Genomic DNA, 24,731 nt, shown 5'->3' with positions numbered 1-24,731 from the left:
GCAATTAAGTGCTCTCCCAAACTCACTGATTGAGGCAGTCATGCATGGTCTGAAGTAGTTGACAACCCACTTCGTCTAAGGTGGAGGCTTTCATTTCTAATCTGCCACTAGCATTGTTGCCAATTTACAGACATTCTCGGTTACCTTTTTAATTTGTTTTGGGTTCTGTTTGTTAAAAAAAACAACAAATTTCCTGTTAGGTTTAGCACAAACATCTCCCACAGTTCTTCTATGCATTGCTTCTAGGCAATATGATAAGAACTAATGAACAAGAAGAATATGAAGAATAAAGTAACAAAGATTGTTGGCTTTTTTAACTGTTGGATTCATAGACTGTGATGTTTTAGCATAAACATGCTAAAACGAAGGTAGATATTTTTTGTTTTGTTTTTCTTCTACTCCTACTTAAAAAATACTGAATACAGAATACAGAATTTCCCCATAGATGAACATCACCTAAATACAAAATGCCGATTTGGGATGGAAATAGTAAAAAAATGCTGTTAATTTATTGAATTTTAGTAGAAAAGTGTGCTTGGTGTCAAAGAAACCATTAACTGATTAAGAAAAACACATAACATAACAAATCAGTTGTTGGACCAAAGTTTAGAAGCTGAAACAGAAGCAGAATTTGAAAAGCAAGTGTAACGGAAAATGTTTCTGATAAGGGATCATCCTTTTTCAGCTAAATATATATTCACTATCTTTTGGTAACAATTTTTATGTCTCAAGGGTTATATGGAGCAACAAGCCAATACTATTTATTTTCCAGGCTTGGAACAGATTGGCTGAGGAAAGATCCCCTCAACATGTGGTTATTAAATGATGAAGAAAGAGTTGTATTCCTCACACGGACTTCACCACATTGGATCACGGAGAGTTCAAACTCTGCTTAAAACTCAGTTCATGTTACTGAATTCCATGTGATTATTTCATCTGAAAATCATAATTCCATTATGTTATTATTTAGCTACACTTCAGTAAGCTACAAGACTAATAAAATGACATTAATTAATGCTCCAGTCCTTAATTAGCAAGATTATTTTCAGTAGTTCTTAATCACATTCTCCAAACTTTAAAGAAAAGAAATTTGTTTTAAAGAGCAGATTGAAATATTATAGACATTTTAAAATGCCAAGAGTAAAACTTATTCAGACTTGCATCTAAATAAGTTTTTTTATGTTCATAAACAAGGCTGGTTTTACAGTATTTGAGATGAGAGGCAGACCTGTGACGGGGCAAACGTCTTGGATACACATGACCATCCAAAATATTTATTATCTTTGAATAGAATTTGTATTTCCATATAAATGTGTTTCAATATATATTGTATTTCAATATAAGTGTATCATGCAGAATTCCATATTTCCCAGCCTACATTTACATAGCCTTACAAGACATTTCACAACTACTTTAGAATAAGAAAGAATAACAAAATTGCCACCAAAAAAAGACTTGTTACACAAGGAATGAACATGCATTATTAGGACTACATATCTCTCTATCTGTTGCCATTCATTTTGCTAAATTTTGATAGCACAAAACTCTCTTCATCAAATGTCCATCTTAAATGAAATGCTTCATTCAGCCCACACAGTGACCTTCGCCTTCTTTTCATATTTAACTATACAAGTAAACTGGTTTGAAACTAATCCTTCATTTGAATATAAGGTACAAGTTTAGGCTTCCTACACATTTCCTGGAACCACTGATCTTTATACTTCTCAAACAACCTTACTTTATATTCAGATCACAAAAGAACATATTCCTGGAAGTAAAACTAAGTACATGAGAAAAAATATTGCAGCAATCTCTGTAGAGCAGGAGCAACTGTAAGATTTGTCCCAATTAAATATCTTCCTGGTCAGATTTTTCCTCTGGCATGAGAAAAGGGCAGCTTCAAAACCTCACTATTTTACAACTTGGTTTTAAAGGACAAGCCACCCAAACCATATCAACTTCGAACTAGTATTAACCTTCTGCTACAAAAGGAAAAACCTAATAGCTCTCTGGAGGATAGCATTATTAGTAGGAGTGCCCTCGAAGTGTTTTCATCTTGGTATTAGGGTAAACCATGCTGTGCTCTGCAATGTTGCAAAGTTGTACAGGTTTCTGTTCAGTTTAGCATCTTTCAATCATCATGGACTGGAAAGGATAAGCTTTAATCTTTAAATTGCAGCTGCTCTTTACCACATTTGGTGGGTTTTTGGAGAGTATTCAACGCAAAATTCTATCAAAATATATGTCATAGTACGGTAGAAAATGTGTCATTTTTATGTTTGTGAAGATTCTCAGTCATCCAGGTCATGGTCAAAGCCTGAAAAAGTTCAGTCTAGGCAACTGGACGTGAATTTTTGTAGAAGACGTATCGCATCTCATCCAAGAGGCTTCTTCAGTTCTAACAAGTTGTGGGGAACACAGAGATTAATAAACTGTGGGTCTTAGGGAGACCAAATGTGGCTTTGATCCCTTCCACAGGATTTGACAAGGAGGTCACACTGGGGGTGTTAATGGGCATTAGGGAGTTCTGATGGGTCGTTAACTCCCTCGTTTGAGTGGTTTCGTCTACATGCGTCATTGAAGTGTGAGTCAGGTGGGGGCAGGTGGGAGTTGAATCCTCTGGGTAATGTTCCTAAAAGTGCCTTGTAGGTGGGTGAAAGTTTATGTCTAAGACCACCTCCTCTGTTGAGAGATGGTTTTTCAAGGTTAACAAATATGACTTCTCTAACCCCTCGCTCAAACCATCTTTCTTCTTTTGCAAGAATATGGACGTTGTTGTCAAACGAGTGTCCTTTAGTCTGCAGGTAGGTGAATGGCTGAGTCCTGTCCTACTGTAAGGAGTTGGCCCTCCTATGTTGAGCCATTTGCATGTGTAGCGTTTGCTATGTATCTCCAATGTACAGGTCTGTGCAGTCTTCACTACACTGAATGGCGTAAACCATGTTGTCGGTCTTGTTTCTTGGTGTCTTGTCTTTGGGGTGAGCCAGTTTTTGTCTCAGGGTGTTGCCAGGTTTGTGCACAGGGTTCCGGTGCTGGTTGAAAATCCTTCTGAGTTTTTCTAAGACTCCATTAACATATGGAATGACAATGTTCCTTCTTCTGTTTTCTTCCTTCTCACCAGACCTCTTGTTGTTGGTTTTTAGAAAAGCCCATCTGGGATAAAAAAAACAGTTCTTCCTTTTTAATATAACTAATCCCTTTATTTGGGAATACAGAATCTTTCAATCATGGTATAATCAGTTATGGTCAACTGTTAAACAAATGTCCGTTTGGAATGATGACAAACAAATTGTAAATCCCAGTAAGGGTTAATCTAAGTTACACAGGGGAAGACTTTTAAGCTTTGTCTTGATGTGGAGGTATTATGCAGAAAAAAGGAGAATAATAACAGAATATCCTGAGAGCTACAACTGTGGACTAGCTTTAAAGTATCGTACTACATTTTCTTATTACCACGACCAACTGGACTGTAGATGTAGTGCAGTGATTGTTTATCAGTCCTATTTGTAACCAAATACGGCATCCATATTGGCTTAAAGGAAGCTGAAACACAACAATTAGTAACAGTGTTATCGTAGCGTATGTATAGCAACAGAGAATATTATCTTCATGTAACAATGTGGTCTTGTCACTTCCTCCGACTGATCATTGGTTCTTGCTACTTGATATCTACTTGTTTATATCCTTTAGAAAAAGTTCAGTATTAGAATATAAATGAAAATGTAAGATATTTATTTTATTTTTGTATCGGTTTTTGTGTTTTTTACAGATGTACTAACCTAACACTGACTGAATGCAGCTGGTACAGAATGTAAAGACTGCTATTTTTCAATACTCTTGTGTAATTAGTTTTCACATTGATGCTGTGTTTGAAGTTTTATTACTCAGTCACAGTGTTGTTTACACAATTAATAGAGGAGAGGGGTAGACAGATGTTTTTCAAACAGCACCCAAATGCTGCGGTGTTTTAAAATAATGTACTGAGTATTCCTAAAACACATGACCCTAAATCTGAAGTGAGGAACTGAATCAGTTATGTGTGTTTTTTATGACAACACTTCATCTTCATTATACTGATGTAATTTTTCATGGCACAACTCTTTTTCTTTTTTGAATTTTTTCATAAAATTACAAATTTCAACAGGCGAACATGGTTACCCATAAAAAAATATGCTTTACTTTGGGGGCTCCTAAAAGGCACACAGGTACCAAGTGGCCAAAAGGACTGTAGGGTCTGGGCAAAAACTCAGGGGTGGTAGAATTGTGAGATGCTGTGGAGAGAGACTTTCTTTTAGCTTTGTACTTTGTCCTATACTGAGTTATGGGGATTGCTGGTTCATCACTGTGGCAGATGTTGTTTACATGTAATTCTTCTGTAGGGGCAGGGTGTTCTGAGAATCAGGGCCTGTGAGATCTTGGAGCTTTTCACATGAAGCAGAGATGGTGACACCCTCATTCCACCTAGTCGTGGTCCATAGACAGTACATGGTCATGCACAGGCAAGAAATATCCAGAATAAAGCAAGAATAAACAAGATTAGAGTCACTCAAGTTTCAGCAACAGTATATAAAAAAACACACACACTCTGGATAAAGATAAAGCAAAGGCAGTGGTCAAAAACAGGGAGGGCCAAAATACAGGCAAACACTTGATTCATGAATCAGGGCTTTTTTGATCCTGCACCTCTTTAGATTGTATATCAGATCAGTGTGATTACAGACAGGTACAGTAGGCTGTCTACCACTGCTCAGAAAGGAAAGATCCTAAGTTCAGGAAGAGACTCGCACAAAAGTAGAAACACACCAACACAATACACATCTATATTACCTGAAAATTGCAGCTCGTTCTAATATAAATAAGCACCTTTTCAGTCTTAAATCTTCTGTAACCTGGTTGCTGGAGGAGATAATGTTTTGATGGGAAATCCTACTTTTTTTTAACCTATTTAATTTCATTTTGTCTGTTTCAACTTGTTTGCTGATTAGCATGGATCTTTTATGTTGCTGTCCTGGCCAAAAAGAATAATTATTTTCAATTATAGATGGCCGCTCACACTGATCCTGGTTCTACTGGAGGTTTCTTCCTGTTAAAAGGGAGTTTTTCCTCTCCACTGTCACTACAAGCATGCTTAGTGTGAGGGATTGCATTTGAGTCAATGAGTCGATGCAATCAACTGGTTTTCCTTAGATAGACTTTGAATCAATTTGACTGTATGATCTGGTTGAACTGTAAAGTTCCTTGAGATGACTTGTGTTGTTAATTGGCGCTATATAAATAAACTGAATTGAATTGATTTGAATTACTCTCTGACATGTATCATTGAAACTTGACAGCCCATGTTTTAAGAAATAGTTGTCAAAAAAGAATTTGCATGCACTGAAGCAGAAAGAAATGTTTCTGTTAGCATGAAGTGTTAGAAGAATTGCTTGATCTTTGATTTATGATATACAAATGAACATTTCTATTGAATGCAATGTATCATTATTATTAGAATACTATATTAGAATTGTTGATTTTTTTCAAATATAATTATTGTAACCATATTACAAATATAATCTGACATGATTTTTTCATTTAAAGAACAAAAACTGTGTTATTGTTCCATTTATACAATATATTTTTGGAGTCTCCTCTTTAATTTCTTTTTTTTAATTTTGAGTCACGAAGAAGAGGTTCCATATTAAACATCTCTAAATTAGGTTTTACTTATGTCACAAAATTAGGACCCCCATCTTGCTTATGCATTTTATAGAATGTTTAGTGTGTATCACATGGGATTCACTGCAGTACCAGCATGTTAAAAAGATAGATAAGATGATACCTTAAAAAAAAAAATTTAACAATTGATAAACGTGAAGAACAGATATTTTTAATCAAGAATACAATCAGATTCATAAAAGTTTCAATACCTAAGCTTATCTCCATTCACATCAATCTCTGCATTAGCTATGTTATCATCCATCATGGCTTCTAGGTCGACATATTTATATCTCGGCTCAAGCATACACAGCTGAACCCCTTGCAGCTTGAGCCCATATTCCAAACCCCTCAAAGCCTTGTTTAAATTTGGCTCCATCTGAATGTTATTTCTCAGGGAAACGTTTGTTAATTGGTTGACATTTCTACAGAATCTGAATTTGTAAAAAGTCGGTTGTCCGGCACATTATAATTACTAAGGCTAACAACTAAAGCCAGCAAACCAGCTTCAATCTAATTAATTTCCCTTTTTTTTTGTCTTCTCAGTTTTTTACCACACTTTATCCAGGCAATTGTCAATCAGTTCAGTTCAGGTTATTTATAAAATGACAAATGACACCAAGTCACCTCAAGGCATGTTACAGAAAAAGATATTTCAGTCCAATTCTAAAGGCAGATTCCAGGTCAGTTATACGCATTAAATTGCGTTAAATTCATTATTTAAATTGGGCCAAAGTTTGTTTTATCTAAGGAAACCCAACCAATTGACCTAAGTGAATGACTTTCAGAATTTACTCCTCTTGGGAGTCCATGTAGCAACAGTTGACAGTTGCGTGCATCTATCTGTCTGCTTTGCAGCAATCCCCCATATTGAGAGTCGATCTAGTGACAGTCAGAAGAAACAAATCTTTTTTTACAGCAAAAAGCTTCAGGCGAAACAAGCTCAGTGTGAGCCATCATCTGCAACGACCAACCAGGGGTTTGAGAAAAAAAGAGCACAGACACAACTAAAACAGAGCAGCCCTGATCCATTGGTACTTTCTAGATGAAAGAATTGTTTATTTTGTTTATTTTATTTATTGTTTATAAATATTTCTAAAATTTTAATTACTAAAATACCATGATTTAATAGAATACCAAATTGCAGTATTCATGTTCAAAGTAAGACATAGCCTATTGCCTGGGAATATCCAAAAGATGTTCTCTGAAAGGGAAGGAGGGTACGATTTAAGGGGAAGGGGAAATTTTAAGACTACTGTAATAGATGTAGAACAACAAGAAAAAGATTCTGTTTATCAATTTGCGGAGTTAAATTGTGGAACAAACTAAATGAGAACCTAAAGCAATGCCCAAACATATTCCTTTTCAAAAAAATGTCCAAAGAAATTATTTTCAAAAGGTATAGAGAAGCATTGTAGAAAGTTTTGTTTGTGTTTTTTGTTTTGTTAATTTGTATACAGTGTATATGTATGACGGTATATGTGTATACATATTTATGTATGTATATGGGTAGGTAGGTATGTATTTATATGGATATATATAGCAACATAATTATAAATATTGTAAATTAAAGAAATACAAGAGTTAAAGGGGTAGGAGTACATAAGTTTTACTTCTTCCTACTCCTTTTCGCACATGTAATAGAGGTATATTCATTTAGGAAAGAAGGGTACCTTGTTTGTTGTTTTTCTCTCCAATGTTTTTAAACATTATTTTATTGTTTTTTGTTTTTCTCTTGCATGTTCGAAATAAAGAATAAAAAAAAAGAGAGAGATGTAAAAAGGTTGTGGCAGTGATAACAACTTTAGAGAGAAAAAGAGCAAAGCAAGATAAGCAGTGACTAAGTTTTGAGCATTTTTTAGTATGAACTATATCTGTTATGATTCTTTTGACTCCCCCTGTAGTTTTTTAGTGTTCTGCTATTTAGAATGGCTCAATTGTTGAAAAGGAAATGCACCCCTTGACATTTTAAGTAAGGATTCAAAACGTTCCTATCACTAATTATGATTAAATTGTTTGCTAAAACCATGTAAACTATGTTTAACTCTTAAAATTGCAAAATGAGCTATTAGCTATGATAAATCTATGTTTTGTGAACACAGAAAATTCAGTAAATTTACTAGTTTTTGAGAAATAGTTTTTGGCCTGAGTAAAGGTATCAATCTAAGATGAAAACTTGAGTTGTCAGTGACTTGGTGATAGAGACTGATAGCCATCTTTAACATATGTTCCTTGTAATACTTACACTAAAAAAACACAAAACACTGTGTTGGCTTGGTGCCCATTGCTTATAAAATGACCCATTTGTTTATCTTATGAAAGCATGGAGAATTTCCCATTCTATTTGTCTGTTTAGATGCCATAAAATGCCACAATGTCTCTCATAGACCTTTATAGTGTTTGACTTTTCGCTACCTTACAATATGCAGTGCACAGGGAATACTTTTTATTTGCCTTCAAATGCTAACCAAAATAAACTTAGAATGTTCCACACTATTAAATACAAGTTCTTAATACATTACTAATTTTTTAAGTAAAACAATAAACAGAGTAGGTTTGGCTACTAGGGGTGTCCCGATCCGATATCAATATATCAGTTCGGTATTAGCGAAAAATCTGCTATGAGGTAATATTATGCAGCATCTAACATCAGTATTTTAATGCTTATACAAACACTCTGCTACTGTGTAAAGTTTCTGCAACTTGGTTGATATTACATGGATCATACCTTTTGGTGTTTACTTTTGTTCTCTGTTTTAGTAAAATCACAGGATCAAGCCTTTTCTTACATACAATAGTAGGAAATGGGGAGTAAACTAAGTCTGATTTGTGCTAATATCGTATCGAGTCAGTATTAGGGCTGGGCGATAATTCAATAACGATATATATCGATCGATAGACGTGTGGCGCAATAGATGGTTTCAAATCTTTTCAATAATTATCGATATCGATCAATATGCATTTTTTTTTATCGATAAGCTTTTTTTCTATATCGCCCAGCCCTAGTCAGTATCCATATTGGCCAACTCTCAAAGCTGGAATATTGGTATCGTATCGGAGATCCATTCTTAGTTGCTATTTTGTAATCCAATTATTCCAACAGCAAATGCATTATCTTGATACAATTTCCAGTGAGTCATACCACAGTCTGCTGTGACATGAAGGAGGCATACGTTTTTATAGTGGTTGTGAAAACTGTACAAATGCTAATAGTGATTATGGCATAGCGGTAAACAACCGCTTCTCTCAACCCAATGAAACTCCCTCAATCTCTTTTTCTTTGGCTTCCTATTATGATTCTTTGTTTTCCAGCTGTCTGAAGCAGTAGATTTATTAAGGACAGCACAAGACTGGTGATGACAGTTCCTTACATGTCCTTAGGGGAAATACAATAAGCTCTCTCCATCTCTCTCATCTCCCTGCAGCTCTTCCTTCCTGCTTTGCCTATTAGTGTCAAGGTTCAATGTTAGTGCTGTCAGCTCTTTGTATATTTTAGCTTTACATTTCTCTGCCCTTAACCAGAGGTATTGCATTTATCTTGGGCTACCCCAAGATAAACCATGGGTTATCCCATGGTTTGGAACCATATTATAACTCTTTTAAATAAAGGCTCTCTGTCCTCCTCTGCCAGGTCATGGTTACTGCTCATGTGGACGGTGCATCTGTGAAAAGGGCTGGTTTGGGAAGCTGTGCCAGTTCCCCAGGTCCTGCGACATGAGTGACGCTCAGAGCAAGGAGCTTTGTGAGACGGAGCATGGAGTCATTTGCAGTGGAAAAGGTGAACAAAATTTTTTATTTCCTTCAAATTCTTTCGATTAGTATTTTTCTGTCAAGGTTTAAGCAAAAAAAAAAAAATATATATAATTTAATGTTAAGAGGTAACATTCTGAGGGACATAACTTGCTAAAATATGTTAATAAGTAAATTATTACTGTAGTTTTTTAGGAGTTTTGAAATTAAAATAAACAAACAGCACCATATTTATGACAAATTTTTTTTCAATACCCAACTACTACCACAACATTATTGAGGGTTAGTGGGGATATATATTTAATATATTTATGTTTTATGTCAACGGTTACTCAATTGACAGGTCACCAGTCACAGGGCGACTTGAATTATGATTTGAATCCATGATATTCTTTGTGGAACAAAACAGTGTGACTAACTGTGCCACTGTGCATTCCCCCCCTGCATTCCACAAATTGCTTTGCAGCTTGTGTGTAAATTGCACAATGCCGTATTTGTGAAGGATTTTATAAGACTGGATGATGATATTGATTTCTTTTCACCAGATGGTTCATTATGTATGACTGCACCGTGTAGTTCAACTTACAAATGCTTAGTTTCTCCCTAAAGGTTAATTTGCAAAAAAAGTGTAGAAAACTTCTACAATAAAACAAAGTATACCATTTCCCTACTATGTTTTCATGGACAAGTTTTAGAAGAGATGGTTATTTAATGCTTTTGAAAAGCATGGATTATTTTTAATAGTATAAAAAACATACTATGATAGTTTGCAAAGTGTATGAATAACTTAACATGCCAGTCTTTGTTCAAATATAAAAGCTGAGGATGTATTTACACATGGTGCCTGTAGTACGTTGTATTATTATTATTATTGTTATTATAGCTTTGAATGTGACTCCAACCATCAGTCCATCCGCTTTAACCAACCCTTCTGTCCTTGTATCATATTCCCTGAGCATTATATTGCCACCATTATATTTCTCATTTGTGTCATCAGGCTGTCTTCTGAATTAAAGTCCTTTAAACTCGTAATGCATTTTATTTTGCATCATTAAGCTACCAAAAAACTACACCACATAACCTAGTTTGATGAAGTGGATCCGGAGGAATACAACTGCCAAAGAAAGTCAAGCCTTAAGCAAGCAGGGCTGGAAAAGGCAGATCTATCTTCTTTTCATGACCAGCCTCTACCTTTGCCATTTTACTTTAACTTCCTCTCCTCCCTCCAGCTGCCTTACATTTTTTGCTGTGGCCTGCTGTAGCCCTTTAGAGTAAAAACTGCGGTGAATGAAAAAAAAAAAAATAGCAGCTGAACCCCAGGGTATAAGAAAGAAAGCTTATAGCCTGATTTGTTTCTCCCTTCCAATTCGTAAAACGTTATTATTCTGTAGCAACCCTAGAGAGAAAAGAAATGTAAACTGATTGAATGGAGAGGAAGTGTAAAGTGTGGGTGGATTGGTATCCTGGTGGTAAAACTGTATTAGTAGCTCTTTCCTCAGGGGATATCTCTGTCCACTCTAACCAACTCCATTAATCTTCCTTAAAACTGATAAAATAAATAAATAAATCACAGAAGAGTAAACATAACAGCTTTTATAAAAAAAAAAAAAACTAGCCAAGTGCATATATATATAAAAAATAAAAGAAAATACCAAGCTTTTAAAATATGTGTTGATATTTAAAATTGTGGCTGTATGTGTAAATGCGTGTTACAGGTTCCTGTCACTGCGGCCAGTGCATTTGCTCTCCCCAAGAATGGTGGGTGTCAGGAGAATACTGCGAGTGTGATGACCGAGAGTGTGACAAGCATGATAGCCTCATCTGCACAGGTAATGACACAAAGTGTAGTGAAGCTGTAACAGAACATACTGAGGGAGAGGACAGCAACAAACACCTCACAGTGGGGTTTCCTTCCTTTCATAGCTAGATAAGAAGAAGCAAATATTTACTACAATTGGCCATAAAGTCTTTATCAAGTCTATTCAGATGTTTTAGAAAGGACGACACACAATTCAGTTTCCATCTCAGGGTGGTCTAAAATGAGTCTTAAAATTGTTTGTTTAGATTTGAATTGTATGATGATTATTTAATCAGTGTTGCTTTAGGTACTCTGCTCACCTTCTCAACTTGGAGCTTTTTTTCCAGCTCAGAGAATCAGAAAACCAAAATAAATTGCATTCCATGTGTTACACATACAAACATTTAAACAATAATATTTTTATATCCGCCTGATGCAATTTTTAGGTGTTGCTGATCGTGTTTTGGAAGGGCCCGCTCCTTCTATGAAAATGATTATTAGGCCTGCAGAAATACCTTCAAACGGAGATGGAAAATGTCATATTATTGTAGATCAGAATATGAAAGATTAATAAAAGTGTTTATCAAAAGTTACAATGTATTACATTTATTAACATTATCAAGAAGACAACACACTTTTACGATTGCTAATTACTGATTGCATTTTTTCTCCTAATACAGGAGTTAATCACTTTAACTTGCTCCAAAAGAAAACTGTGCATCGATTAATTTCAGGGATGTATCAAAGAGAATCATCCCTTTGATTAATTTGGTATAAAGTAATTAAGATTTACTGATATGCAATGAGTTAACTATTTCATTTCTTTGTTTACTAACTGGGCCGCATGATGGTGCAGGTTGTAGCCCTGTTGCCTTACAGCTAGAAGGTTCCAGGTTCTATTCCCAGCCTGTGGTCTTTCTGCATGGGGTTTGCAAGTTCTCTCTGTGCATGTGTGGGTTCTCACCGGGTACTCCGGCTTCCTCCCACAGTCTAAAAACATGACTGTTGGGTTAACTGACATCTCTATATTGGCATTAGGTGTTCAAGGTTATGTGTTTTTGAGGAAGGCAACAGCAACGCAGCAGACAATAAAATGCCAGATATGCTTTTTGGCGGAATTATGAAAAAAAGAATTGATCTGTTAAAGTTTTAAGAGCTAAAACTGAATTATAATTGAGATACTGATTTATCTAAAAGAAGAACAAAGTATTTCCCGCTTAACACAAACTTCTAACATTTAAAATGTATTGTATTTTTTAAATTCTCATATTTTCTTTGAAAACTTGAAGGTGCTTTTAAGGAGATTCCAGAGTGCGACTCAGGGGCCATTAGTGGCCCTTTGACTGCTTTTTCACCCCATTAACGCATTAACGATTCAAGAGAATAACAATTTTCTCCAGCACAAGTGGCTGATTCAGATTGTGACTTTTTATATTTAATTAGTCAAAATTATGAGGAATTAAAAGCTTTGCACTTAAAGTTAGGTTGTTACCTTTATCTGATTTACACAATGAAATATAGTTGCTAAATATAGTGAATGTAAAAGTGAGTTGAAAATGATAGACCAAATACGTGTAAAGTTTTTTTAGTCAAGCCAAAATTAACTGGATCTCTTTTGTTTGATAAGGCATTCATAATAAATCCAGTAAAAATGTTTGCTTCAGTGATTTACTCATTCTGTCCCACAAAGGGTTTGACTACTTTATTGCATTTGAATATAATATTGCATTGCACAGTTTAACTTTGTGTTATAAAATGTTTATGTTACATATTTTTCCATCATCAGGTTTTTTTTTTCTTTGCCGAAAAGTATATTTTAAGGGTTGAAAATTGATTTGTATGGACATAATTCTCTAAATAAGGCAATTTTCTTTCTAGGTAGTATTTTTGTCAAAGTTAATTTCTTTCAAGTTTTACTCATTTTCTACAATAGACTGCAATCTTACTTTAACAACTTATTGTAATTTAATTCCTTCTCAATGTGGTAGAGTTTAGAAATCAATGGTCCTTCAACATCCTTAAAAACGGCGAGCAAATAAGGAAAATTGATATACGGTAAGCATGTGTTCTTACATTCAATACTGACTTCAGAATGAATGGAAAAAATACCATGAAAATTGTGACAATTTGAATAGAATGGTGTTTTGCATGAAAGCTGAATTAATGGAAGAACATTGATTATTTAAAATGAAAAAAAGTTACAACCTCCGCCAATCACATAGTGCCATTTGGTGATAGAGTTTTGAAAACATTTCTCTGGCATGTTTTTTTTTTAAAGAAATTAAATGGCATCCGGAAATGTTATGGATTCTCTAAAGCTGCTGATTTTATTTAAACATACTGAGATAGCTGGAAATTTCAACCTATTAGCAATGTTAACAGGTAAATTTTACTCACTTTAATGTAATAATTTCTGGAATTTGGTAATTTCTGCCTGGTATGTGGCATTTTAATTTACAGCATTGTAAGGACTAATGCACTTTAATAATTTAATCTGCAGTTACCTAACAATACTACTCTAAGTTTGGACCTAGATATTTTTGCTAGGACTACATTAATCCTATAAATGCTGCAAGAAAGCATCGATCTCGAACAGTGAGTCATTTCTATTGAGATAGCAATGCTTTAACAAATAACTCCAATCAGACTTTCCATATTTTAAAGAAAATTACAAGCTGCTATTTCTTCCTATGACAAAATCTGATCCAAATCATTTTTGTTGCAACCCTCAACACAACATTGATGTGTAAGTTTGACAAGCGTAACAAAAGTTTGATTAAATGTGGATGTTTTTTTCTTTTTTGTCGTTTTTATCTTCACCTGTCAAATTTAGAGATGAACAGACAGATAGATGTATGAAATTATTTAAAGCTATAGTGTATAATTTCGAGCGACATCTAGTGGTCAGACTGCATCTGCTCCCTTCACTAATTCCCTTCCTCAAACAATATGGAGACAGTCATGGTAAAAAAATGTCAGCTTCACCTAACTTGTCAAGTGATAACAAGATATGTTTACATAGATCATTTTATAAATATGGATATAGATTTTATATAGGCCTAACTTGCCTTTGTCACATTTGAGTGTAATGACAATCTCTACAGTCACTAGTTTGTCAGGTCTGGGTTGCCATAGCGCCAAGATGTCTGCCTCCAGAAATGCGAGACCTGCTCTTATGTAATCATAAATTTTAAAGGAAATGCAAACATAAAGATTTAGGTAATAAAAAACATACTTACTCCAGGATGTACCCCGCCTCTTGCCAATTGACAGCTGGAGGTAGGAACCAGCACCCCTCGCAACCCCAGCTGGGATAAAGCGCAATGGATGAATGAAATGGATAAATCCAGATTTTATTTCTTTTATTTTTACGCATCAGGGCCAAAACCTGTGTTCTAAATATAAAAGTTTTCATTAAGTTGACCTGAGCAGCTGATATGATCATATCATTAGAAAAACATCCAGTAGATTTGTGTAGAATTTCTCAAATAGTTCATTGATTTAAATCCTGAGTAAAGACAAGAGAACATGAATCTGTCCAGATCAGAAAAATTGTTCTTCCTTCACCCATGAAAACCTTGTCTGAAAAGAGGTATCTCATGTTTAAAGGAGCCTTACGCAAGTTCCAGATTTTTTTGCAGAAGTTCATCTCCTCTAGTAAGAAGATGAAATGTACGACGGAGTATTAGGGCCACACATGAAGAGAAAAAATATTTTTGCCATGACGAGATTAAAATCGACATGTCGACTTTAAAGTCGCCCTGTCGACTTTAAACTCGCCATTTCGAGAATAAAGTTGAAATGACTGACATGTTCTCAAATTCAGAACTGCGAGCCTGGGTAAGCATAGGGAAAGATGTTACGTTATTCTTGGTAGGCCACCGCTTCCTGTGATGATTATACAGTTGCAGCATGTCAAAGACTACCTTCACTCTTAAAACGCAGACTGCAGCTGTGGAGCGCGGTTACTCTTTTTTCCAAACTTTGGAATGTCGAGATTAAAGTCGCCACGATATATCAACTTTATTCTCGAAATGGCGAGTTTAAAGTCGACAGGGCGAGTTTAAAGTCGACACGTCGAGATTGAACTCAACATGATATTTCAACTTTATTCTCGAAATGTTGAGTTTAATGTCGACATGTCGACTTTAAAGTCGACGTGTCGAGTTTAATCTCGTCATGGCAAAAATATTTTTTCTCTTCATGTTTGGCCCTAATACTCCGTCGTAGAAATGATACCAGTGTTGTGCACATGGATGAAAAAAAAGCAGAAGCTTTATAAATACTTAAGTTATTTTAAATGGAGCATCTTACATTTTTAGCAAAATCATGGCCAACTGTGTCCTTTTTATTTTCCAGGGCAGATCTGATCTCCCTCCTTGATGAATGTTTCCCCAATATTTATTCCCTTCTTATTTCGGTCCCGATCGGACTCCACTTTAGCCCTTTTTATCGCCCTTGACAAAAGTTTTTATTGTCACCCTTGTTTGGGGTCTGTGAAGTGGTTTAAAGTCCACTTGTAGCTGGCCTTTGTCATCCATCTTCAAAAAGTGTTGCATGTTCTCTTGAGGATACCCAACTTGGCAGCCAGGTAAACGACAGCATGCAGCGAGTCACACCCACTCTCTCATGAAACAACTATTGGAGCCAATAGAGGCAACCATGGTAAATAGAATAAAGCTAATTTTGGCAAATGTAGCAGCATGTATGGGAAAGAAAAAAACTGTCAAACTTGCTCAGTTCACCTTTAAGTTCAGGCATCATGGCTTGTCTGTGTTACTTTACAGCTTTTTTCTTACATCCTCTCACAGGAAACGGTGTTTGCAATTGCGGAAGCTGCGATTGCTGGGAAGGATGGACAGGGAACGCCTGTGAAATCTGGGTGGGAGAAGAATACTGAAGAGAACATTAAAACAAAAGCCTCCCAATGCCCCAAAACACCAGGAGGACCACCACTGGTCAGGACAAGAGCGCAGCGAGAGAAAACTTAAAGATGTAAATCTGCATACCACTAATATAATATCCTAATTTTGCTCAATCTTTTATTGTACTGGTTACAAAATATGCTCATTAAGACTGTAAAGTGATGTTTTCGAAGAAACAGCCAACATTTTCCAGTTTTCAGCACCTCTTTTTTAATATTTTAGGTAAAGTTACGTGGTTACCAAAGTATTTATATCCTTGAACATTATAATTTTATCACAGCATTTATTGGGATTATACAGAATGGGATCCAGGCATCCCCAAACTCGGTCCTCAAGGCCCCCTGTCCTGCAGGTTTTAGAGGTTTCTCTGCTTCAGCACAGCTGATTATAACGATTGCAGAAGACCAAAATCAGCTTTCAATTAAAATCAGCTGTGCTGGAGCAAGGAAACCTCTAAAACCTGCAGGACAGGGGGCCTTGAGGACCGAGTTTGGGGATGCCTGGGATAGACTAATGCAATGTCTGTATAATGGTGTAGGGCTTTTGTAAATCCTCAGTCATTCGGGTCATGGCCAAACAGGTTTAAATTCGAAGGCAATCAGATTTTGACAAAGATCCCTGGATAGGTGTCCAAACATCAATAGGAAATAATAAATTGAATTAAAAAAAAAATGGTCACCCTCCATCTTTATTCTGTTTTGTAATGGTGTAGGGGAAAGAAAAACGCTACATGGTATTACTTTTTTTTTTTTCAAGCACACATCTGGTCCAGCATGTCTAGCATGTTTTTGTATTCAGCCCCTCTTTGCTTATTTTTTTTTTTTTGGCTGCAGATCTATTTTAGATATTCTATACAGAACAATAAAGCCCTTTTTTTTTCTTTGCCCACTAAGCAGCTTTTGGCAAACTATAAAAAAGGTTTTCTTATCATCTTTTCTTATCATTGGTTGTCTTTGTGCTACTCTTCAATAACAGCCAAATTTGACCCAACATAATCATGAGCTTTTACCTGCTTTACTGATTGATGCTCTGCTTTTTTGACCTACCTGTTTAAGTAAATGAACATGTCTTGGCTGGTTTGAAGTTGTTGCAAACTGTTTTGATAATTAGGATGATTACTCGGCATGGTGGACTAGTGGTTAGAGCAAAGCACTTAGGGTTCTAAGAAGACTGCAATGACAACTTCAACCCTGGGCCCCTCAATAAGACCCTTTGTCCCAAGGCTCCTTCCCCTAAGGGATGGGTTAAATCCAGAGGCGAAACCTCTTTGTAATGTACATTTGCAGAGACCAATAAAGCTGATTATCATTAATATGATTGAGAGGTTGTTCTTTAAAATTGTAAAAACCCTTTAATGAACCATATTTAACCATGATTGCTGTCAGTAACCTACCTGCTGTGAACCTTGGTATATAGGATGCTGTTTTTCTCCAATGTTATATAACAGACCTCTGAGACTTGAAGGATAACTGTACTTATACTGAGATTTAAAGAAATCGATGGACTAATTTCATTAGTTTAAAGAATTCAGAAGGCATTTGGTTTTACTTAAATTCATTTTAGAGAAAAAGCTCTAAATGCATAAGCAAACATTACATTTCTGGAAACTATTTATCCTTCCACTTCACAAATATGTGTTACTTGAGTTCTTCAATCAAACAAAATCAAAAGAAAACACATTTAAATGTAGTTTTAATGAGAAAACATGTAAAAGAAGTTAAATGAGAATGCAACATAAACATTTGCAAGACTCTTTGGAATACTATATACCGGTAGGTATATTGAAAATCCAAATGCTGCAGAGAGAATTTCATGTATTGCACTTAACTTCCCTTTTTAATTTCAACTGAAAAATGTTTTGAATGCTTGGAAATTACTCTTTAAATTTTTTTTTATTTCTTTTTTCATAATAAAACATTAAATGTGCCACATGACACAACATTTTGCATGGAAAACAATGCGAAGACCTTAATCATACATGGTTACAAATTTTGATATTACATGACAAAACTCCAATGAGCATACTTGCAATGGTATATTATATATTTATATTTTTTTGAAAAAACAAATCATTCTAACAGTGTTTGTTCCTCTATATCCCAAGAAATCAACCCAAAACAAGCTGCCCATCATGTCATTTCCCACTCTCCTTGCAGTGAGAAGGTTAAAGTGGAGAAAACAAAGAGGAGCGCATAAATATTTCAGTTTGTGGCATGCTGGATGGTTCATGTCACTTCAAAATATAGTGAAAGGGGATGGGAGATGCATCGACAAAAAGAGTTCAGTCAGCACTTGAAATGTGACCAATAAGAGGTCGCCAAGAAAAGGTTTTATTTCTACTTTGGCCTTTTTTCATGCGTAAACTAGTCAACCCTTTCTGTTTTCTTTGTCCTCTCAAAAATGACAAGTGCAATAATATACTGCACACTATATTGCATTAGGTATTAAGTTACTGACATTACAGTACGCATTTATATAAATATCTTATTTAGCATGTTGTATAAGTGTATACAACAAACACAAACTGTATAGTGTAGACAAACTCATTGCATATATTATGTAAAATTTGCGGCACATACCAACGGTTCTTAATAGACATAGCCTACTACATGCAGTTCATCAATGCCATCCTCTCCCCATGCAACAGATGGGACATTATACAAAACAAAAGGTTACAAAGCAAGAAAAAGTTACAGTTGCAATTTGATTTATTCAAACCCTCTTAGATTTTAGGAATTTATCCGAGTTTTCCTAAAAAGCAGGATGCATCTTGTTGTACATGAGTTGTGTGAGCTTTTACGGCCTAAAGTGGAGTTGAAAAGTCATTAAGCCTTTTTAACATAATTAAGAACTCTATAATGATCCTCCATTTGCTTCAGTAATGATGCATATATCAACCGGATGAAAGTATGCATGATGAGTTACAATCATAGGAAAGACAAAGGGGCTTCTATATAAACTGGAAGAGGGGATTATTTTATCACACCTGAGGGTCCTGGGGTCCTGGAGTTTTATTTGCTTCTGTGTGATGCCATTCTAATGTTTGGCTTTCTACCATTTCTGTGGTAGAGCTAGCCAAACATTAGAAAACAAACCAATTTAGTCAGGACAACTACTGAAAGATAATGTCTGTTTGAACTCAAGACATCTATCTTTTAAAAGATGCGACAAATGCTTTTATGAAACTTATAGGAAAAGAACATAATAAACAAAGACTTCTGGATCAAAACAATCATCTTTAATCATTTGGAATACGATGGGGGAAAATTGGATAAGAGGACCATGTTTGGACCTCAGTGGACAGATGAAACCATCTGGACCAGTAAAATGTCTGATGTGCACAGGAACAGGCTTCTGTCTTCTGTCATCAACATAACACAACTTAATAAATATTTCGGTTTAATGTACATTATTCACCTATATTAGTGCAATCACTTTTAGAGGGTTTGAATATGCTCTGATTGCAAATAGAATTTCAAGGATATTCATCTTAAATAAATTGAATACGGGGATAACAAAGCAAAACCAGTTGGGATCTGGAAGCAACGGCACAAACAATTTATACACAAGAGACAAAAAACAAGGGAAAAAAACCAAAAAAACAACAGAGATGTACATGTACACACTAGTCCTTATGAAGCGTTATTTCAGCCTTGAAAGAACCAGTTTTCTGGATCGCATGGCCAGAGCATATAACCAGCCCAGCATGTAGAGTTTGTGGAACTAGAGGATGACAGGGTGTAAAAAGGGCAAAACCTGCCCTTGCCCTGCACACATCTTAAGTGGTTTGCAGCTCCTGTGCGTGTAGGTGTGTGTAAGCCTACCATTCGTTATTTTATCAACTGCTTATTACTAATAAATAACTGTGTCTAAACCATATATAATGTGCTTTAGTCATCACAAACTGAATATGTATAACCCAAATAAAAACAGATTAGTATGTTAACCATAACAATTCTGTAATGAAGTTGCACTTTTTAGCAGCATACAGCAGTAAACTATCTACTTCTATCCAAATTCTTACCATGTTAAATTCTATAAAAAAAAATGAGTAAAGCAAGACTAAAGAATTCAAATAAACAAATCCACTAACAGTCATTATGAAAATGCAAATCAAAGTGCAGTGGATTACCTTCAGATTAGTCATCAGCGTGCTAAAGCCTGCAACATGCCCATTCAAGCTCCTTTTAGTGCCCCCCCCTGCTCGTAGAGAGGGAGGAACAATGCCCCTACCTTGTTCCTAGTAGAAAATACATGCATGTGATTCATTTAGGTTATACGCACATCCGTCTCGAAAAAGTGACATCAGCCAAGACCACCTGGGGTCTGAGGACAGTTGATTCTTTCAAACGAGTAACGAATGCTGTCACAGTGAAAGCTTTGATGGATTACGGTAAATCTGAGAACGGGTCAGATTTATTTAGTTTTTTCGATTTGTAATCATCGAGACTAAGTTTTTCTGGGGATGAAAAAAAGTGCTTTGGTTTTTTTCAGAATGACCATATCTGAGTGTTGTTTTTTCAATGGATAATGCTACGCATCCCTTTACATGGATCTATGGGGTGAGTGAGGCACCTTTGGCCCAGTGGGTACTGGGATCTTGTTTTTGCATGCCGGGAATCAAGGTCAAACAGGCACGTGATAGGCCGAGATGATCAGTACTGGACTCTGCATGCTGAGCTAGGAGACAAATCCTTTTACAATAATAATAATAATAATATATAATTTAGTCCTTTAAAAAGTTATGATTTTTATAAGTCATTTTCCCTAGGTTTTATACAGAGCCACAGATACATTATAAGCCTTCTGTTGTATAACTGCTGCAAAATGGGAACAATAGTAACCTTGTCCATGCTTTAGATTGGTGAACCAAATAGGGATGCAGCACATATAAATAACACCTATTGGATTTCAGCCATGTTGTTTTGTTTGCTTTAAGTAGACGCTGCCATAAGATGGCTGCCATTTGCTGCAGTTAAAGACCATCTGGGTCGAAGCCACAAAGCCTTGCTTCAATGTCCAAAGAAGTCGGTGAGTGAGGAACAGAGGCCTACAAGGCCTAGAGATATTTCCTAGAGCCCACGCTCTGAAATAAGATTAAAGAAAAATAGACTTCAGGTTTTATTTTCCCCCCTTTTTCTTGATTCACCAGAGAAGGCGGGCTAAACCGCTGGTGGGACACAGATAGTGATATGTATACACCATTTCCTTACAGCGCTCTCCCACCCACCCACACGCACATCTGTTTAGAAATGTTTTTGTTGGTGTATGTGTTTGTGTGTGTGTGTGTGTTCAGGGAGCTCCTCACATTGATTGCAGCGGCGGTAATTAGCACTTCATCAACCATGATTACAGAAGCTGTCTGCCAGCCTCCAATGTGTTTTTATGCGCCACAAAGAAGCTGTTCAAACTTTCTTGAACTGCTTTTAAGGTATACGCATGTTGTAGACAAAAAAAAAAGGTTTATTTGGACTCTTTCAAGTGTGAACTAGTTCACTTTGTGTTTGCTGTGTTTCTTAGAAAAAAAATCATACAACTACCCTTCCAAAAAATGTTCTAGTTTTCTTTTGACAAAATATTTAAGTATGTGACCAGCATTAGAAAGAGAAGGAAACGGGGACATACTTGTAAAAAATATAGGACAACAGTCCAAATATTAACTCTGTCTATACAGTCTCTATACCAGAACATAGCTGGTGAACTGTGATATAGAAAATAGATCTGAAGGTACTTAGACTCTGCTGCGACAGGGCATTATAGAGAGGGAGGTTCTTCCAACAAAGATAGGATCAAGTGTCAGTGTGAACCCCGTGCCATTCAGTTCAATTCTCACAATTTTAAAGAGATCTAAAGGCATTACAGGATCAGAAGTCCTCTTTCCTCCTGTGCTGGATAAACTGAGCCATCCCAGATTCAGTCTGTGCCAACATAGCCAGAGAAAGGGAGGAGGAGGAGGAGCAAGATAATAAAAGAAAGGAGTCTCAGCTGGATGTTATCCACAGGAAAAAAGGAGGGTTTGGAGTCTAGCTGGAGAAAAAAAAAAAAAAAGACCTGCCTCCATTACATTCCTCCCCTCCTGCACATGCACTCACGCCGGACACTGGTCAAGTGTGGCTATGTGGCCGGTTTGTCGGGCTTGCTGACAGGTTTGCCTCCGTTCATCACCACTGGTTCACTTGTGCTTTTACTAGGAGGCACGGCCACCTTGGGCACCGTCTCTCCGACGTCGTGCAGCGATGGCTCTCTGTACATGGCAACTGGAGGAGAAGACATCAAGGAAGCAAAGAGAGAGATAGAGTAGAACCTGTTAACCTGTATTCTCTGTCTCTTGAATTGAGAAAAATATTAATTATATATCAAAAACTTTTGAAAGACCTGCATTTTAAGTTGCAATATCCTTATGCTGAAAGCTAACACATGCAATACAATAAAACAAGGGTTTTTTGCTTTTATTCAACTCATTTATTCCCTGCTGATTTTTATATCCAAGTACATCCTTTTGCATCTTATCACCTTCCTTTTTACAGCTTGCACACCACAGCTGTATTACTATTTAGACAAGGCACTTCAGTTTGATTCTGTGTTTTGAATGATGGGCAGCAATCAGGGCCGATGGCTGATGAGAGTGATGGTGGCATCTGCAGGACTATCAACATTTCATGCAGCACTCTCAGAGCTGTTTCTGCCTCCTATAGCATGTGCCTCCTGCAGCAGTGCAGTAAATCAGCTCACAGATACAAATATATGTCAAATGCAGTCATTTGGTTTATAGTGGATGTACCTATGGTAAGTATTGCATAAAGTCTTATTGTGTGCGACAGCTGTCTCTGTATATCACAAGGGTCATAAATGTTTTGATGCTCAGCATTTTCAGTATTCTATGCTTAGTAGCAACAAAGCATTGAAATGTACCTTACTACACATTTAATTGCATAATGTTCAAACCTTGCGGCAACAGTGACCTCTAAGATATCTTTTTGTCAATACAAGGTGCAAATAAAAGAGATTGAAGCAGATAATTGTAAATAAAAGCATTGGTCATTTTCAGGTTATATTAAATGGAAATTTGAAAATCCAAAAGGTTTTCTAAGAATCAAGCGACTTAAGCCTGAGATGAAGTGCATTTAATAGGTAATGCAATAAAAACTCCTCTAAATTTGTCACATTGCACCCACAAGCATCAAAGTATTTTATAGTGACTTTTGGCGAGAGAATGAAAGGAAGTATTATAATCTTAAAGAAAAACAGTTTTTTTATTTTACCTGCACAAAATCTGATGATTGTGTTTTGCATTTCCATTCAGTCCCTTGGATCACTACAAATAACAAATACAGCTGCATGCCTTTATAAGATCTTTCTCAACCAGCTGTGCTTGTGCAAATTAAAGCCTTCTTTTATTTGCAAATGGATTAAGCACAGCCAGAGTGAGTGGAGAGCTGTTTTAAACATTGGTTCTAGAGTTAAACAAAATCCTGGACATGTTCTTTTTTGTGTTATTTTTTTAATATTATGCATCACACAGGGTCATTTCATAAAAACTGTTAATACATGCCCATAAGGAAAAATATAATGAGTATTAAAAACTATAAAGTCATAACAACAATGCTTTGGCTATTAAAACATAACTCGCAACATTTTATTTGAGATACCCCCTTTTTGTCATCTCAACCCCCTTGTCTTAAAATCCCCAGCTGCATTGAAGGAAAAAGTAACCATGATAACTTGTAGCATGTGAAAACTATGCACCAGAGTATGTTATACCAGAATACGGATGTGTTCAAATTACAATGGGTGTATACTTAAGTTTGACATTAATGTCTAAAGACAAATATGCAACACCTTTTGAAATTTCTCATTCTAAATATTTTTAGACCCCCTACAAGTTTTAAAACGTGTAGCTAAATTGACAGGGCATGAACTCATTTGCATGGTCCTACATACCTTCTAATGGCTTGGGCAGGAAGTGAGCAGCTGGTTTTGTTTTTTTCACTCGGTTCCCCTTCATGGCTTGGCCCTCTTTGTTGAGCCCCAGAAACCACGCTCTCCCCGACTCCTGTTGTCTATACAGCATGGATGAGTAGATCACGTAGTAGTTTTCAAACACGGACTCTTTGAACTTGCATTCTGCTGTAAAGAGTTCCTGCAGAGACAAGCAAAAGCAGCACATTTCTGGTAAATAAATACTTTTGCTCACATTGGACAGAAACGGCCTTTCCCTGTGAAACAAAGTAAATATTCACTGCTTAACTGGAAAAAAAGAAGAATGAGCAATTAGAAGTACAGTCTTCCTTGTTAGAATTATCTTTGGTAAAATGCCACTCTCATTTTCTCCTTGGCCTTAACCTTGACATCAGATGTAGGAGCAAGAATCTTGCCACTTAACACATGCTCCAGGCAGAAAGTGTGTATTGTTAGGCACTGACATCCATGAAACAAGCACTGAGGAAAATTCCCCACAGAAGTGTCAACTTGGCAGTTTAAACTTTTTCGTTTGGTTATTTGAACAAAAAAAGAATGGTGATTGTTGGTATCAAATTAATTTTAACTGTCAGCTACTTAAT

General features: G+C 36.1%; 2 protein-coding genes across 3 annotated transcripts in view; one reads left to right on the top strand and one right to left on the bottom strand.

Annotated features, from left to right (window-relative positions):
* The window catches only part of itgbl1 (integrin, beta-like 1), an 84,553-nt gene extending 68,024 nt beyond the window's left edge, over nucleotides 1-16,529 (top strand). Inside the window, exons 9-11 of the mRNA XM_038284780.1 lie at nucleotides 9,329-9,475; nucleotides 11,163-11,276; nucleotides 16,057-16,529. Of these exons, the coding sequence (XP_038140708.1) occupies nucleotides 9,329-9,475; nucleotides 11,163-11,276; nucleotides 16,057-16,145 (350 nt within the window). The 3' untranslated portion in view covers nucleotides 16,146-16,529. The remainder of the gene's footprint in view (nucleotides 1-9,328; nucleotides 9,476-11,162; nucleotides 11,277-16,056) is intronic.
* A 1,514-nt stretch (nucleotides 16,530-18,043) lies between these two features.
* Nucleotides 18,044-24,731, bottom strand: part of fgf14 (fibroblast growth factor 14) — a 159,898-nt gene continuing 153,210 nt past the window's right edge. For both annotated transcript variants that reach the window (XM_038284811.1, XM_038284812.1), the window contains exons 4-5: nucleotides 24,112-24,310; nucleotides 18,044-22,427 (exon numbers count right to left, since the gene is read on the bottom strand). In XM_038284811.1, the coding sequence (XP_038140739.1) occupies nucleotides 22,285-22,427; nucleotides 24,112-24,310 (342 nt within the window). In that variant the 3' untranslated portion in view covers nucleotides 18,044-22,284. The remainder of the gene's footprint in view (nucleotides 22,428-24,111; nucleotides 24,311-24,731) is intronic.

Source organism: Cyprinodon tularosa, unplaced genomic scaffold (genome assembly GCF_016077235.1).
Source record: "Cyprinodon tularosa strain WSP-4 unplaced genomic scaffold, ASM1607723v1 ctg202, whole genome shotgun sequence".
Taxonomy (NCBI): Eukaryota; Metazoa; Chordata; class Actinopteri; order Cyprinodontiformes; family Cyprinodontidae; genus Cyprinodon; species Cyprinodon tularosa.
This window is presented reverse-complemented; position numbering and strand designations above follow the sequence as displayed.